The 17,597-nt window shown below is 40.1% G+C and overlaps 1 protein-coding gene across 2 annotated transcripts in view; it reads left to right on the top strand.

Annotated features, from left to right (window-relative positions):
- LOC140595956 (uncharacterized) overlaps positions 1–17,597 on the top strand; it is a 180,106-nt gene that overhangs the window by 35,260 nt on the left and 127,249 nt on the right. For both annotated transcript variants that reach the window (XM_072742400.1, XM_072742394.1), the window contains exons 2-6: positions 1,755–1,869; positions 2,026–2,199; positions 3,972–4,075; positions 12,333–12,447; positions 12,605–12,778. In XM_072742400.1, the coding sequence (XP_072598501.1) occupies positions 1,795–1,869; positions 2,026–2,199; positions 3,972–4,075; positions 12,333–12,447; positions 12,605–12,778 (642 nt within the window). In that variant the 5' untranslated portion in view covers positions 1,755–1,794. The remainder of the gene's footprint in view (positions 1–1,754; positions 1,870–2,025; positions 2,200–3,971; positions 4,076–12,332; positions 12,448–12,604; positions 12,779–17,597) is intronic.

Here is a 17,597-nt window from a genome sequence, read left to right as displayed (position 1 = left end):
CTTTAGCTCAGGGCGTGATCCCAGAGTTCTGGGATCGAGTCTCACATTGGGCTCCCCGTGAGGCACCTGCTTCTCCCTATGTCTGTGCTTTCTGTGTCTCTCATGAATAAATAAAATCTTAAAAAAGAAGACTCCATGTTTCCCAGTATGAGCAAGATGAGAAATTTTATGTATTTAGGTTTTAGGGCTTTCATTTTTAAGTAATCTCTCTACCCAACATGGGGCTGGACATTTAAGGACACATGCTCTACGGACTGAGCAAGCCAGGCAACCCTAGGATGAGAGATTTTATTTTATTTTGTAAATGATAGAAGATGCATTTATTCTAAAAAGAAAGAGAGAAGGTCATGGGAGGGGAGGAATAGAAGGAAAGCGTGGATCTCAAGCCAAATCCACCCTGAGCATGGAGCCTAATGTGGGCCTCTGTCTTAATGACCTTGAGATCATCCTGAGCTAAAACCAAAAGTTGGACACTCAGTCAACTGAGCCACCCGGGTGACCCTAGGTGAGAAATTTTAAATGGAAATATTAGGACTTAATCTCACGTGAAGCTTTTCCTTGGAATTTCCTGTCAAAGGAAAACATTTCTGAAGATCAGAAATTGTAAAAGATTACCTTTACCTGCCCTTTTGACATTTCAATAATATTAAATACTAATATTGGTAATTGGAAATACTTCATTTCTATGAATCTAAACATTTTCTATTAATTAAAATGCTTAATAAAATGAGCTTCCCAGCACCTCCCAAAAAATAAAAGAGCTCTCCCCGTTTATTTGAATCCTGAGTTACTTTTGGCTTAAAATTCCTTGAAATTTAAAGTAAGGGTTGCTTTTGTTCTTTTTAGACCTCTCTTCTCATAATGCTTTCAACTACTGAAAATTATTTTAGTTCTTGAACAATGTAATTCCAGGCATAGGACTAGAAGTGCAGCAGACCTGTTGTATATGTCATTATTTCACTTAAGGCACACCGTAGATTGTATGATGCCCCACTATTTATGTACCAAGAAGAAATTTTTAAAAATCATGCCAGTTATAGTTTTAAGACATTTTGAATTAGAAATTGGATTCCGATGTCAGAGATATTAAAAGGTGACAAAATGAGCATCTTGGAATCATTGAAATAGAGTATTCATGCTCATCCTTAAACGTAGCTGCAAAGTAGGCATAATTGGATCATTTTACCTAATTGTAGTGGGTCTTTGTAAGTTGTAGTAATAGCTATAATAATATTTGTGCTAGGAACTAGTATTCTAAACGCTTTGCATGGATCCTCATTTAAAGATCACGACAAGAGGTCTTGTGAGATAACTACCTTTTAATTTATTTATTATTGTTTCGTAACCTCTATAACCAACAGGGGTCTCGAACCCCTGGCTCCCGAGATCAAGTGACATGCTCTTCAGAGTGAGCCAGACAGGTGACCTGAGATAACTATTTTTATGCCCATTTTGTGGATGAGGAAATTGTGATAAGGCTAAGTGGTCACTGTGAAGCGACAGAGTTAAAGTGGGAATCAAACCCAGGTTGAGCTGCTTCCTGAGATCATGCTCTTCCTAAACAGATAGGCTGCTCTTTTAATAGAATGGTGAATATCACTAATAAATATTGTACTTTCTTCCAAAGAAAACTAAATCTTTGTGTTGGAGTCATGAGAATAACATAGTATTTAACATTTACAATTCTATGAATTAGTTTGAATGTTTTGAAAAGGTACACTGTAATTTCCTGACCAGTCCTTTCACGCTCACAGGACTCCTCTCCACTTGGCCTGTGCCATTGGCTCTGTAGATATGGTGAAGGAGCTGGTGATGTGGGAATGCGAGCTAAACCTCCGTGATGGAGAAAACAGGACAGCTCTCGTGAAGGTGGGTGGTCACAGCTATGTCTGCCTGAGGTGGATTGGATTGAAGCCCTTGGAATGAACATTTGTTGCATTTAAACATAACTCATGGTGAAACTTGTGGCATGTTTCGTTTAAGTTCCCAGAATTTACATTCTGTTTCTTGTTGTAATGCTGACAGGCTGTACAATGCCAAGAAGAGGCATGTGTAGATATTCTTCTCAAAAATGGTGCTGATGTAAATACTAAGGATTTCAAGGGCAACACCGCTCTCCATTATGCGTCCTATGAGGGAAATATCTCAATAGCACGGAAGCTGCTTTACAATAAAGGAGATATAGAGGCTAAAAACAAGGTACAGGTCAACTTGTTTTTACAACGTATTTGACATCATAAATAAATAAGTCAGTAAAAAAATAAATAAATGTAGCTGCAAAAGGATTTTTTATATGTATATGTACATATATTTGTACATAAGCACATAAATATATGAAGACATCGATATTGAATATTACACAGCAGGTCCTATCATCATGGAAACACCTCCAAACCAAGGCAGAGGGAGGGAAAGAGAAAAGTAATGCATATAGAAAGGAAACATTCTGTCTGCTAGCTACCCTTCCACCCTAGTAAGAAAATCTTCCCCTTAGTGCCTGGGAGTAGATGGTGCCCTCAGAGCCCACAAAGGATTGATGGCCTAGAGGGGAGTGTGGTGATGATGGAGGCTGAATGCTGTGCAGGGGCTTAGGAAATGGATGCTTCTGGGGATGAGTAGCAGACCGTGACCCAGAGGAGTAGCTTGGGTGAATGTAAATGGGAGGAGAAAGCAGCAGGTTGTAATAGGCCTTGGGCGCTCTAGGCCCTAAGGTTCAGAAGATGAGAGCAGGGGGATCAAGTCATGACATCGTACAGGGGGTATCTACTTGTGCTGGTAGCCACTCTGCCAGCCACATAACCATGTTGAGGCCTCCCATTCCAGAGGGTAGCTCCTGCTCAGCCTATGTAGTTCCTCAGTGGGGTGGTAGGTGTCCATGGGGAGCTGGTGCTGACCACACTTGCCAGTCTCCCTGTGTTTTCTTTGACGTGCATTACCTTCAGTCACTGCCCTTGCAGAAACACTGTTGTGTGCCATAGATAGGGTCGATTTTTCATATTTGGAAGCTCAAGCATGTCCTGGATGAAAATATTTCGAAATAATTGTCTAAGCTTTTGCTTTAAATAGCAACACTTTTTATTTTTGAAGATTGTATTTATAAGAGAGAGAGCAAACATGAGTAGGGAGGAAAGGCAGACGTAGGGGAAGAAGAGGCCTTCCCACTGAGCCAGGTAGCCTGATGCATGGGGCTTGAAGTCAGGAGTGGGATCATGACCAAAACCAGAAAGTTTTGCTTAACCCACTGAGCCACCCAGCCTCACCATACTTCTTCCTTCCTACCTTCCTTTTTTTTTTATTAAAGTTTTTTATTTATCCATTAAAATCAATAACAATACTTTAAAATTTACTAGTATGTTTTAGAGAGTAGAGATACAGAGATAGAAAATAACGCCTCCCCTCTAGAAGCTTTTGGTTTAGATGGTGTGGAATAAAATAACTGGAGTATACCATGATATATATTGTGAAAGAAGCAAAGATTCTTGGAGCCAGGCAATGTTTGAAGCGAGTTTGTGGAATGACTGCAGGTTATCTGTTGAAGAGGAAGAGGAGGTCTATTTTATTATTTTTATTTTACTTTTTAAAAAGAGTTTATGTTTTTGAGAGAGACAGAGAGTGAGCAAGCAGGAGAGAGAGCACGAGTGGAGGGGAGGTGCAGAGGGAGAGGGATAAGCTGACTCTTTGCTGTAGAGGGAGCCCAAGGTGGGACTCCATCCTGAGACCCTGAGATCATGACCTGAGCTCATGAGCTGAAAGCAGATGCTTGACCAACTGAGCCACCCAGGATCCCTGAGAAAGCCGTATTATAAAAAGAAGGAGGAGGTGGTGAAACCATGGAGGGTTGAGAACGAAGAGGCTAATTTTATTTACTTTCTATGTTACATGTTTAAGTTACAGGATCGTTCAGAATTTTTATGATTCATTATCCAAATATGTAATTTTGTAAATTTTAAATTTTGTTTGCACTCCTACAGGATGGCCTCACACCACTTTTAGTTGCTGTAAATGAAAAAAAAGAGAAAATGGCGAAATTTTTACTAGGAGAAGCAAATGTAAATGCAGTTGACCACGCTAAACGGTAAAGGTTTTTTTTTTGTGTGTGTGTGTGAATCTTAGTATTTGGTCAAGAGTGGTAACAATTTCTCAAGGCAGAAAGTTTAACTTAATAAGAAGAGTATAAGTATAGTGAAAAATATCAGCATGTGATTGGTTAGCTAGAAAAAAATTACTGTGACAGGATAAGGTGAAGAACATTGTATAGTATAATTCAGAATCCTTTGTAATATAGATTGATGTCATTTGCAATAGTTTTTTTTTCTGTATGATTCTACAGTAGCTAAAAGGGTTTCTTGTTAAAATTGTGAGTTTTTTTAGCTCAGAGCATGATGCCAGAGTCCGGGTATTGAGCCCCACATGGGGCTCCCAGCAGGGAGCCTGCTTCTCCCTCTCCCTATGTCTCTGCCTTTCTGTGTCTCTCCTGAATAAGGAAATATAATTGATAAAAAAAAATTTAGAGAGTCCAAGCAGAAACCTCTGAAACTGTCTCCAAGCCTTCATTTGGTAGGGTAAACCAAAAACAACCCTGCATCCTAGCAGAGATGCAGTGGGATAGTGCTAAAGGATGAAAGGCTGGTGAGCTCTATCACATTTCTGCTTGATTCACTAGTCTGGCCCATTCAGAGACTGGAGAGATTGTGGCAAATATCTGTAGTTACTGTCAACTTAAACAAAGAGTAGTTCCAGTCATAGTTATTGTGCGCCTCTTATTGCTTCCAGAACAGATTGATAAGACGTCAGGTACATGGTATGTCACCACTGATTTGGCAAATGCATTCTTTTCTATTCCGCTAGTGAATCAGAAATAGTTCATATTCATAGAGTATAGGCAAAGTGTCCATTCATTTCATTTGCCTCAGCGTTTTATTAACTCATGGAGCTAGACCATTTGAACATCCCCAGAATACCTCATTGGCCTATCATATTAACACCATGCTAATTTGACATGAGGAGCGTAAGAGGCTATGACGCTTTGGGCCCTTGGTAAGACGGCATGAATTGACATATCCGTGAAGTTTTGAGGCATCTAGTGGGCATGCCAGGATATTCCCGCAGGAGTGAAAGAAAAATTGCCACATTTTGAATACCTTTTCACAAAGACAGAAACTGGGAGACGTCTTTCGGTTCTGGAGGTAGCATATTTTATACCACTAATTCTCAATGCGTTGGGGGTGGGGTGGTGGGAGAAGAATTCTGCTCCTCAGGGAGCATTTGGCAGTGTCTAGAGACATGTTTTTTGACATGTCAAAAGCTGTACATACTTAATGTATTGAATTCAGTGAGTTTGTGGATAAGTAGAGACCTCTGTGAAATCATCAGTGCCTTAAAGCCATAGTCCTACCCATCATCTCCCAAAGTTTCTTCCTGCTCTTATTAATTAATTAATTAATTAATTGTTAAGAACACTTAACGTAAGCTCTACCCTCTTAGCAAAGTTTAAGTATAGAATGCAGTATAATTAGCTACAGACACTGCTAACAATAGATTCGTCCGGAGACATTTCCGATCCTCACAACTGAGGACGTTGCTGGCATCTAGTGGGTCGATGTCAGGAGTGCTGGTAAACATACCCAAGAGAGGCCTCCACAACAGTCCACCATGTCCATGGTACAAGGTTGGGAAACCTTGTAGCAGCTGTCTACATTTTGAGCTGCAGTTCAACTGTGCTCTCTGTAGTAGATCCTCTAGAAGACAAATCCAAAGAGTGCAACTCCCTGGCCTCTATCTTAGTCTGGGTCCAATCAGAAGACAAATATGACATAGTATTTTAAACAGTGGAAGTAAATACAAAGAATTACTAAATGATGATGAGATAGTAATGAAAAGGTGGGACAGAGGAGTCTGAAGACAGTACCACAGAAGAGTTAACTTGGGGGGGGGGGTCCAAAGTTGCTAAAGAAGGTGTGATTGCAGCACGATGGATGGCAGAGAAGTTTGAGTCCTGTATGTCTGACTTCCTCTGTGCATCCGATTACCAACCTCAACTCATTGGTGTCCCAGAGGGTTGTTCCTGTTAGCCTGGAGATTGAGCACTGGCCCTGGCCCACGTTCCGGTTTGCTTCCCTTCTTCTTCTTCGTCTTCTTTCATCTTCATCTTCATCTTCATCTTCATCGTCTTTGTGTTCTCCTCCTCCTTCTCCTCCTCCTTTCCTTCTTCTTCTCTTCTTCCTATCTCCTTCCTTTCTCCTCCTCCCTTGCCGCGCCCCCTTCACCAGCATCAGAAGTACTCTTCCCAGCTGTGCACTGCAGAGCATGCAGTCCCAGCCCCAGCCAGTGACCTTCCTAAAATGGATACCATGCCCCTAGCAAATGCTCTTGACACCCTACTCACTCTCTGCATCCAGTCCTTAGTCTTAACTCTGCTGTATCCCTAAGGGTTTTGTTGCATCCTTCTGCATGTGCATATGATACACTGGAGGCCTTGCACTGCTCTGCTGGTCGGTGGGCTCATTGTTCCCTGACTCTCTCTATACATCCATTTATCAGACAGGACTCCCTGCACTCCTGAAGGGTAGTTCCTGTTTGCATGCTGAGTAGCACGGACTAGCTTTGGCAGGGCAACTCTGACTGCAGTTCCGACATCTCCTTCAAAGAGACCTGAATCCCAGCCTTGGGATTTACCCATTTGGGCAATCTTTCTTGGGTAATCTTGCACCTTAGGGTATTTGGATTTCTTTTCTCATCTTTATAGTTGATCTACTGTTATAGTTCATCATTTTTTATATTAAACATTCTCTGTTGAAATTACTAAGTGGTTTGTCTCCTGTTTGGACCCTCACTGATACACTATCCCTTCTTTTTGGAATGTGCTTCTCTCCCTCTTCACTGGCTAATCCCTATTCGTTCTTTAAGTTTTAGCTTTGATATCGCATCCATCCCTGACTCACTACCCTTATTTTTACATGACTCCGTAGGCCCTTTGTGCTCACCCTAAATGTGGCATTAAACTCGCCTCTACTCCGTGAACACCGCAATGTCATGTTTGTTGTTCCCTCACTGACTCCCACAATGCCAGAATACAGGTTTTCTGATTTAATTTTGTGGTCCCTTTGAGGTGGTTCTCCCAGGTCAGGGATTTTTAGTAGACTATGGCCTAGATCATCCTCAGCTCACTGGAGACCTCATATTCTCATCATGGTTTAATTATGACATAGTTTCAGTTTTCCTCAGGAGATAGAGTGGACTGCAAGGGAAGAGACATCCAAAGGAATGAATAACCAGTTATGAAAAGCTGTTGGTTGTTTTTAAAAGATTTTTATTTATTTGAGTGTGAGAGAACACAAATGGGGGTGGAGACCGAGGAAGGGGGAGAAGTAGACTCCCTGCTGAGCAGAGAGCTGGAGGCAGGGCAACCCCAAGGCCCCTGAGTCCTGACCTGAGCTAAAGAAGCCTTATTTTTATAAGATTTTATTTATTTATTCATGAAAGACACAGAGGAGAGAGAGAGAGGCAGAGACACAGGCAGAGAGAGAAGCAGGCTCCATGCAGGGAGCCTGACGTGGGACTCGATCCCGGGACTCCAGGATCTCGCCCTGTGCCAAAGGCAGGTACTAAACCGCTGAGCCACCCGGGATTCCCTTAACGAAGCCTTTTAATGGACTGAGCCAGCCAGGTGCCCCTATGGAAAGTGTGTGGTGAATTTCTTGGCAACTCTTAAAAGGAGGAGACATTCATGACAGCCCTGAAGTAGAATTGGAAAACCTGAGCTAAGGGATTTGGTAAAGCATTCATATCTCAGTTGTTTTTCGTCATAAAACATACATTACTCTAACACTTTGTTATTTTCATTGGTGTAACTACCAAATGAGTATGCAGCTAAGTTGAACCAGGACATACATGAGACTCAGATGGGGATGGGAGTTCTAATCAGGAACTTTCTAGAGGATGTGTGTTCTAGATCCGAAATTGTTTTCGACAGAAGTCTGGGAATTGGAAATCTTAGGTTTCAGGTGATTGTGAGAAAGTCTTTGGGGGATCCACCTAGCATTTGACCAAGGAACAAAGAAGCTCAGAGTTGGACTACCATATACGCTTTGAGTATCTCTGATCTATACAAAAACACTACAGTCAACCATATTCTTCAACTTACCTGGAGTCCTGGTGTGGAGTTCCTGTCTCCTTATAGCCTAGTAATGCCGTTGCCTCTCATCGCAGGTTGCGTTAGGAAATGTCAGTCTTCTATTCAATTGTCACTACAGAGAGCCTCTACTGGTCTCATAAGTCACCCTGGGGAATTCTAAGGGGACAAAAGATAATTTTCTAGCTGGCACCTGTAAGAGACAAATGCTTGATGCTCATAGTTGCAATCATTCACACGCACCAATACCATTTGGTCTAGCTAAGCTGAATGGGGCCAAGAAATGGTTTCTTGTTGTTGTTCCTTTGTTTTTGTTCATTGCTCTTCCACCAATGAACATGATCTGCCCTGGAACTAGCCACCCTCTCAGAAGGGACCCTAGTGGTCTCCAGAGTTCTGTAGTTCATTCCAGCAGCAGTTTCTGAGGATGCAGACCCCCTTAGTTTCTAGGTTGCTCATTCCAAACTACTTCCTGTCAAATCATGCCACCTACACACACAAAATGACACACACACAAAATGGCCTCTGAAATAAGTGCCTACACTTGTATCTATGCATTTGTCTTGCTGTAAAAACACACCAAACTTCCCAATTTTGCTGGTGCATCTTGTGCCAACAGTGGCTTCTGTTAGGTTTTGTTGGTCAATTTCTTTTCTTTCTTTTTTTTTTTAAACTTTTTATTGATCTATTTGACAGAGAGAGAACAAACCAGGATAAGGAGCAACAAAGGGAGAGGGAGAGGCAGGTTCCCCACCGACCAGGTAGCCTGATATGGGGCTTGATCCCAGGACCCTCAGATCCTGATCTGAGCTGAAGGCAGATGCCTGACTAAGCCCCCACCCCCTCCCTTTTCTAAGCAGGCTATAGTCCCAATGGAAGGCTTAAACTCACAACCCCAAGACCAAGAGTTGCATATTGTATCAACTAAGCCAGTCAGGGGCGGCTCCTACTTTGGTTAGTCCTTAAAATCATTAACAAATGTAATAGGAATCTGGTGAGTTTGGGGGTAGCTAGTTTTGTATTAGCTGTTGTCGTGGGTTTGCCCCTGCTTTTTTCTATCTGCCTCACCCACAATACCGCGTGTAGTCCGGTTGTAATTAATTAATGGATCAATTACCACCACATTAAAAGGAGTTTCTGTAGACATTCGTATACAGCCTCTGTGTGTGTGTGTGTGTGTGTGTGTGTATCACATACACATAAATATGAATAGCCTATCCTGTTTGTATTTTACTTGATTTGTTTTTCAACCACATCATACCATTCTTCGATGTGGATCTTTCTGGTGAAATCTTTCCCATCCAATTCGTGCCTTCCCTGAGTATCTTCGAGAAACTCCCAACTTTTGTTAACAAGCATGTAGTTTATAAGGTACTTTACTCTCATTACCAAATAAATACACAGATATCAAAAGAGTGACCACTTAGAAGTTACAATGGGAAAATATATCATTTCATTAGAAAAAAGAAAAAGCCAGGATATAAATACATCACGAAGTGTATGCAGGATTTACATATGGTAAAAAAAACCTCCTGGAAGCTAAGGAGGGATGTCAAATAAGACGTAAAAGCAAAGACATAACGTGCATCTAAATACACTGATTCAGGGAGATTGATTCTGTTAACATTAATTGTCTTCACCTAATTACAAATTCTCTCCATGAATTCTTCAAATTTAGCATAGTGATTAAAAATTCATCTCCAGTAACAGACGTAAATATTGCCAAGAGAATACTGAAAGAGAAGATTAAGAAGGGGAACTATGGACCTGCATTGGATACTAAAGCATATGTATAAAGCAGTTAAAATACTAGAGTACTGATTGATACAAGGCAACTGGTCAATTGAATCCATTGTAAAACCCAGAAAAATAAAAACATAACAGAATTTATGATAAAGTGGCATTTTAAGCTAGGTGAGAAAAGATGGGTTATTTAGAAGAAGCAAATAGCTGTTTTTTTAAACAGTTCTTAAATGTTGGGGCGTGGGCGCCCGTGTGGCTCAGTTGGTTAAGCCTCTGTTTATTTTTATTTTTTGTGTTTGTTGATTTTAGCTCCTGTTCCTCCATCTCTCTCTCTCTCTCTCTCACCCTCTGTCCCTCCCTCTCTCTCAGAAAAACAAAACAAAAAAAACAAAAAACAAACAAAACAAAACTTAATTGTTGCACCACACTGCAAACTAAATCTTGGATTGATTAAAGATTCAATTGGGGAATAACAGCAAAAAATAAGAATAAAGGAAATGTAAATGTAAGGCTGGGCCAACTGGGAGGATTATGAGGCATGCAGAAACGGGTTTTCATTTCATCTAGGGAATATGAATTGTTCTCCCCTTGTGAGCTTGCACTTGATGATACATGTCTCCCTCTCCCTGTGCCCTTCACCGCACTCATGTATTCTCTCTTTCTCAAAGAAATAGATAAATCTTTAAAAACTATCGAACTCTCCAAATGTATTTATTCTTCAGTCCATTTATTTCTCAAACAGATCCTGAACACGGGTTATGTAGCAGACATAGTCTACTCAGGATCTTTTCAATCTTAAAAAGACTTCATGTTGCCCAGTATGAGCAAGATGAGAAATTTTATGTATTTAGGTTTTAAAGCTTTCATTGTAAAGTGTAATCTCTCCACCCAACGTGGGGCTTGACGTTTCAGGACACATGCTCTACTGACTGAGCCAGCCAGGCACTCCTAAGATGAGATTTTATTTTATTTTATTTTGTAAAAGTTAAAAGATGTATTTATTTTAAAGGGAGAGAGAGGGTCATGGGAGAGGGGAGGGACAGGGGGAGAGAGAGGAACCCAAGCAAACTCCACCCTGAGCATGGAGCCTAATGTGGGGCTCCGTCTTACGACTTTGAGATCCTCCTGAGCCAAAACCAAAAGTTGGACACTCAATCAACTGAGCCACCCGGGTGCCCCTAAGGTGAGAAATTTTAAATGGAAGTATTAGGACTTAATCTCACCTGAAGCTTTTCCTTGGAACTTCCTGTCAAAGGAAAACATTTCTGAAGTTCAGAAATTGTGAAAGATTACCTTTACCTGCCCTTTTGACATTTCAATAATATTAAATACTAATATTGGTAATTGGAAATACTTGATTTCTATGATTCTAAACATTTTTCTATTAATTGAAATGCTTAATAAAATGAGTTTCCGCACATCCCCCCTCCAAATAACTAAAATGAGCTGTGCCCGTTTATTTGAAATCCGAGCTTCCTTTGCTCAAACTTCCTTGAAAACCAAACTAAGAATTACTTAAAAATATTCTTTTGTTATTTTAATCTCTTTTACCCGTAATGTGCTTTCAACTACTGAAAATTATTTTAGTTCTTGAACAATGTAATTCCAGGCATGGGACTAGAAGTGCAGCAGACCTGTTGTGTATGTCATTATTTCACTTAAGGCACACCGTAGATTGTATGATGCCCCACTATTTATGTACCAAGAGGAAATTTTTAAAAATCATGCCAGTTATAGTTTTAAGACATTTTGAATTGGAAATTGGATTCCGATGTCAGAGATATTAAAAGGTGACAAAATGAGCATCTTGGAATCATTGAAATAGAGTATTCGTGCTCATCCTTAAATGTAGCTGCAAAGTAGGCATAATTGGATCATTTTACCTAATTGTAGTGGGTCTTTGTAAGTTGTAGTAATAGCTATAATAATATTTGTGCTAGGAACTAGTATTCTAAACGCTTTGCATGGATCCTCATTTAAGGATCACGACAAGAGGTCTTGTGAGATAACTACTTTTTATTTTATTTATTATTACTATTGTTTCGTAACCTCTATAACCAACAGGGGTCTCGAACCCCTGGCTCCCGAGATCAAGTGACATGCTCTTCAGAGTGAGCCAGACAGGTGACCTGAGATAACTATTTTTATGCCCATTTTGTGGATGAGGAAATTCTGATAAGGCTAAGTGGTCACTGTGAAGTGACAGAGTTAAAGTGGGAATCAAACCCAGGTTGAGCTGCTTCCTGAGGTCATGCTCTTCCTAAACAGATAGGCTGCTCTTTTAATAGAGCGGTGAAGAATCACTAATAAATATTGTACTTTCTTCCAAAGTAAACTAATTCTTTGTTTTGGAGTCATGAGAATAACATAGTATTTAACATTTTCAATTCTATGAATTAATTTGAATGTTTTGAAAAGGTATACTGTAATTTCCTGACAAGTCCTTTCATGCTCACAGGAGTGCTCTGCACTTGGCCTGTGCCAATGGCCATGAAGATATGGTGAAGCTCCTGGTAGATCGGAAATGCCAGCTAAACCTCCGTGATAGTGAAAACACGACCGCTCTACTGAAGGTGGGTGGTCACAGCTATGTCTGCCTGAGATGGATTGGACTGAAGTCCTTGGAATGAACATTTGTTGCATTTAAACATAACTCATTGGTGAAACTTGTGGCATGTTTCCTTTAAGTTCCCAGAATTTACATTCTGTTTCTTGTTGTAATGGTCACAGGCTGTACAATCCCAAGAAGAGGCATGTGTAGATATTCTGCTGAAACACGGTGCTAATCCTGACCTAAAAGACAACAAGGGCAACACTGCTCTCCATTATGCGGCATTAGGGGAGAATGTCACAATAGCACAGAAAGTACTTTTAAGGAAAGGAAATATGGAGATCAAAAACAAGGTACAGGTCAACTTTTTTTAACAAAGTAATTTACAAAATAAATAAATAAGTAAGTAAGTAAATAAGTAAATAAATAAAAATAGCTGCAAATGTTTTTTCTTGTACATGTACACTTATATGTACATAGGTACATATATATATGAAGACATCGGCACTGAATTTTATACAGCAGGTCCTGTCATCCTGGAAAGAACTGCAAAACCGAGGCAGAGGGAGGGAAAGAAAAAAGTAATGCCTGAAGAAAGGCAGCATTTTGACTGCTAGCCACCCTTCCACGCCAGAAAGAAAATCTTCCCATTGGTGCCTGGGTGTAGATGGTGCCCTCAGAGCCCACAAAGGATTGAAGGCCTAGAGGGGAGTGTGGTGATGGTGGAGGCTGAAAGCTGTGCAGGGGCTTAGGAATTGGATGCTTCTGGGGATGAGTAGGAGACCATGACCCAGAGGAGTAGCTTGGGTGAATGTAAATGGGAGGAGAAAGCAGCAGGTTGTAATAGGCCTTGGGCGCTCTAGGCCCTAAGGTTCAGAAGATGAGAGCAGGGGGATCAGGTCATGACATCCTACAGGGGGCATCTACTTGCCCTGGTAGCCACTCTGCCAGCCACGTACCACGTTGAGGCCTCCCATTCCGGAGAGTAGCTCCTGCTCAGCCTATGTAGTTCCTCAGTGGGGTGGTAGGTGTCCATGGGGAGCTGGTGCTGACCACACTTGCCAGGCTCCCTGTGCTTTCTTTGACGTGCATTACCTTCAGTCGCTGCCCTTGCAGAAACTCTGTTGTGTGCCATAGATAGGGTCGATTTTTCGTATTTGGAAGCTCAAGCATTTCCTGGATGAAAATATTTTGAAATAATTGTCTAAGCTAATTGCCTTCGGCTCAGGGCATGATCCCGTGGTCTCCCGAATCGAGTCCCACATGGCACTCCTTGAATGCAGGAGCCTGCTTCTCCCTCTGCCTGTGTCTCTGCCTCTCTCTCTCTCTCTCTCTCTCTCGGTCTCTCATGATTAAATAAATAGAAATCTTAAAAAACCAAAAACTGGAGAAGAAGAGGAAAGAACACAGTATAGTATTTTGCAGTTATAGCCACTTAGGTAAGAGTCTAAACTCTGCTTGCAAATCTAGAATGTCTTGATGGGAAGGAAGTAAGGAGAGTGTAAATAATGGAATCAAGTTGCATTTTGAGTTTACTACTCCTTGTTCTACCTCTAGCCATGGAAATTGAATGAAGGTTTGATAAGTGACTCATTTCTGTTTTTGTCTGAATCCTTAAGTGATAGGGAGAATTGGCCACGTAGGTGAAAGAGGGGACTGACATGGTTGTGTACTGTGCTAGTTCTCAGCTAGACTTGTGCTGGTGAATCACAGTCAGCTAGGGAGCTTTAAAAGAATTTACAAGCCAAAACTGTCCCGTGAAGATTTCGACGGAGTGAATCCAATAACGTGTGTACGCAGAAATTTGGAAGTAGTTTTTTGAGATTCTGATACAACTCTTGGCTAAGAACTACTGAATGGGTAGGTATACATATACAAATTTGGAGATGTAAAATAAAAAACAACTGATGTTTGATACTGGCTACTTCCTTCCACTCTCTCCAACATTAGCGTTTCATCTGTCTGTATCTCTTTGAGAATTACAGATGAAAATTATTGGTCATCTCTGTTGGCTTGAAAAATAATTACCTTTTCTTCCAACTATCAGTCATTCACCGGCACCCAGATGGGAAGTCTTTATGAGTAGTCTTTTAATAAGTAGAGTCTGACCGTTTAAAGATTTTACATGTTTTGCTACCATTCTGTTATTAGAAGCAGGGTTTTCCCAATTGCAGCAGTAGAAATCCGTGAACCTTCCTTTTTAGTTGAAGCGTGCGATAGACTATCTTAGGATGTCTTTCAAATTCATAGGGCCCTGGCATAGTCACTACTGTGTTAAACATTCAGCATGTAGTTAGTGACAATACAGATGGTAATTGTTTTAATAACTTTGCTTCAGCATTCCTCTGAACTCCTGTCTGTTCGGCTAGCAATCTGAGGGAAGTAAATACAAATAGATTGTAGTTGAAACAAGCATTGGAAAATTCTGACAGTAGGTGTTAATGAGTCTTCACAGCAATTTTCCTTAGAAGGTGGGGCCTAATTTGTTGGGAAAACATGATCCTGATGCTTTAGGAAAGGTTTGATGTCCAAGTATTTGTTTTACGCACAGCCATTGGAAACAGTCACAGCAAATAGAAAAACACAAGTAGGCTATAGACTAAATGTGGCCCCCAGATGTATTTAGTTTCCACTGTCAGTTGAGCTAACATTTAAAATTATGACACGCATGTAGAACTCTGGATTTTGAGCTTTTCTTATAGATCACTTCTGGTACCTTCAGCCCATGCTGCTGTTTGGTATGCTGTGCAGAGGCTGTCCCTTTATATGAGGCGTGTGTCTCCAGTTTGCTCATGTCCCCGACTAGGTTCTTCACTGACTCGTGTCACCTGCTTTGCCTCCATAAGCATTGAGTTTACCATTCCTGTTTTATGGTATATGTTGACAAAGATTTCAAGATTTTCAAGACACTCCATATTAATTTATAATATATATTTTGTATTTTATGTTAATTTCTTAGGATTGGGATTGAATTTTCTGTTTCTTCGTCTCCTTATTTTTTTCATTACTTTATTCAGTAATTGAAGAGAGACACACAGAGAGAGGCAGAGAGCTAGGCACAGGGGGAAGCAGGCTCTCTATGGGGATGCTGATGTGGGCTCGATCCCAGGACCCTGGGATCACCATGCTCAACCACTGAGTCACCCTCTGCCTCAGGATGAATTTTCCAAGTTAAAATTTAAAAGATTTTTTTTGAAAACCATTTTTTCTTTAAATGTACAGTAATCACGTTCCTTTTGGAATATCTGCAAGCCATATGAGGTTAATCCTGGTTCTCCTTGGATAGATTATGCATATTTCAGACAGTGTTCTCTTTCTCCTTGGTATTATTCCCTAAATACGCAATTTTTATGGTAGGTTTTATTATAGTAAAAATAATCCGTATAAAGCAGTATTAGAATTTTTGAATAATAGTTTTTTCTTAAACTCAGTTTCCCAACATTTAAACACCCAGTGCTCATCTAGTATTAGAATTTTTATTGGTAAGTCATGTCATTTTTTTTTCTGATTTACACTTAGTCTAAATTATAAAATAATCATAAATAGCAATGATAATAGAAACTAGAATACAAACAGGTTTTTTTAGAAGTAGATGTGCATTAGGTTCTCAGAATGAGTATAGTTGAGAATAAAATCTCATTGACTTATTTTACTTAGCATAATACCCTAACTCAGTCAGAGAAAGGCAATTATCATATGATCTCATTTATATGTGGATCTTAAGAAACAAGAGAGAGGAGAAGGGAAAGAAGAGAAAAAGTTAAACCAGAGAGACTGAGGGAGACAAACCATATGAGATTCTTAATCATAGGAGCCAAACTGAAGGTCACTGGAGGGGTGGAGTGGGAGGATGGGATAACTGGGTGATGGACATTAAGGAGGGCACGTGATGGAATGAGTCTTGGGTGTTACATAAGACTGAGGAACCACTGACTTCTACCTCTGAAACTAATAGTACGCTATATGGAAATGAATTTGAATAAAAGGGTAAAAATGAAAAAATCTCATACTGAGCCTTCTAACAGTTAAGATAAAACTTTAATGTGGTATAGTAGGAGAAAGTCCAAGGATTATTTATTTAGTTATTTATTTTTAATATTTTATTGTTTTTATTTTTTATTTTAAACCAAAAAAACCCCAAATTTTTTATTGGAGTTCATTTTGCCCACATAAAGAATAACACCGAGTGCTCATCTCATTGTGTGCCCACCTTTACCAAAGATTATTTAGTATTAAGTGGTCCAAATTCATTTGAAGCTTGTTTCTTTTATTTTTATTTTTTTACTTTTGTTTTTAATTTTTAAAAGATTTATTTAAGTATTTTAGAGAGACAGCACACACATGCACAGGCTTGTGGGGGTGGGGGAGGCGGAGAGGGAGAGAGAGTGTCTTAAACAGTCTTGGTGCTGAGTGCCAGGGGAGCCCCGAATCCAACGTGGGGCTGGATCCCACGACCCTGAGATCACACGTGAGACAAAACCAAGAGTCACTCAACTGGCTACGCAACCCAGCTGCCCTGAAACCTATCTCTTTTCATTCAGAGTCCATCTCCTTAGTGACTCATTTGGAGCTGGAGTGTTTTATGTTGACATCTGGGATCCCCATACCATTGAGAGATGAGAATCCAGCAAGTTTGTACAACCTGGAGAAAACCCTTACCTTAATTGGAAAGTTCTTAAAACTATATCCCTGGGAACTCTTATTTCTCAAGTATTAATGTTTGCTACAAAAGAAGGAATTGTCAAATGGGGATAAGCAAATGTAAATGGAATTCATTTGTGCTAGTTGTATAGTGCAGTTTTGTAATATTTCACAAACTTAGATGATCATTGAATCTTTCTTTTGGGGCACAGTATCTCTTGCAAATCATGTGTTCTTTGTAATATAATTGAAGAAACACTACTCCGGAGATCTCCATTAAAATCAATAACAATACTTTAAATATTTACTACTGTGTTTTAGAGAGTGGAGACACAGAGATAAAAAATAACCCCTCCCCTCTAGAAGCTTTTGGTTTAGATGGTGTGGAATAAAATAACCATGATATATATTGTGAGAGAAGCAAAGATTCTTGGAGCCAGGCAATGATTGAAGCGAGTTTGTGGAATGACTGCAGGTAATCTGTTGAAGAGGCAGAGGAGGTCTATTTTATTATTTTTATTTTACTTTTTA

This window comes from Vulpes vulpes, chromosome 2 (genome assembly GCF_048418805.1).
Source record: "Vulpes vulpes isolate BD-2025 chromosome 2, VulVul3, whole genome shotgun sequence".
NCBI classification, from domain to species: domain Eukaryota; kingdom Metazoa; phylum Chordata; class Mammalia; order Carnivora; family Canidae; genus Vulpes; species Vulpes vulpes.
The sequence above is the reverse complement of the archived record's forward strand: the minus strand, read 5'-3'. Positions and strand labels throughout refer to the sequence as shown.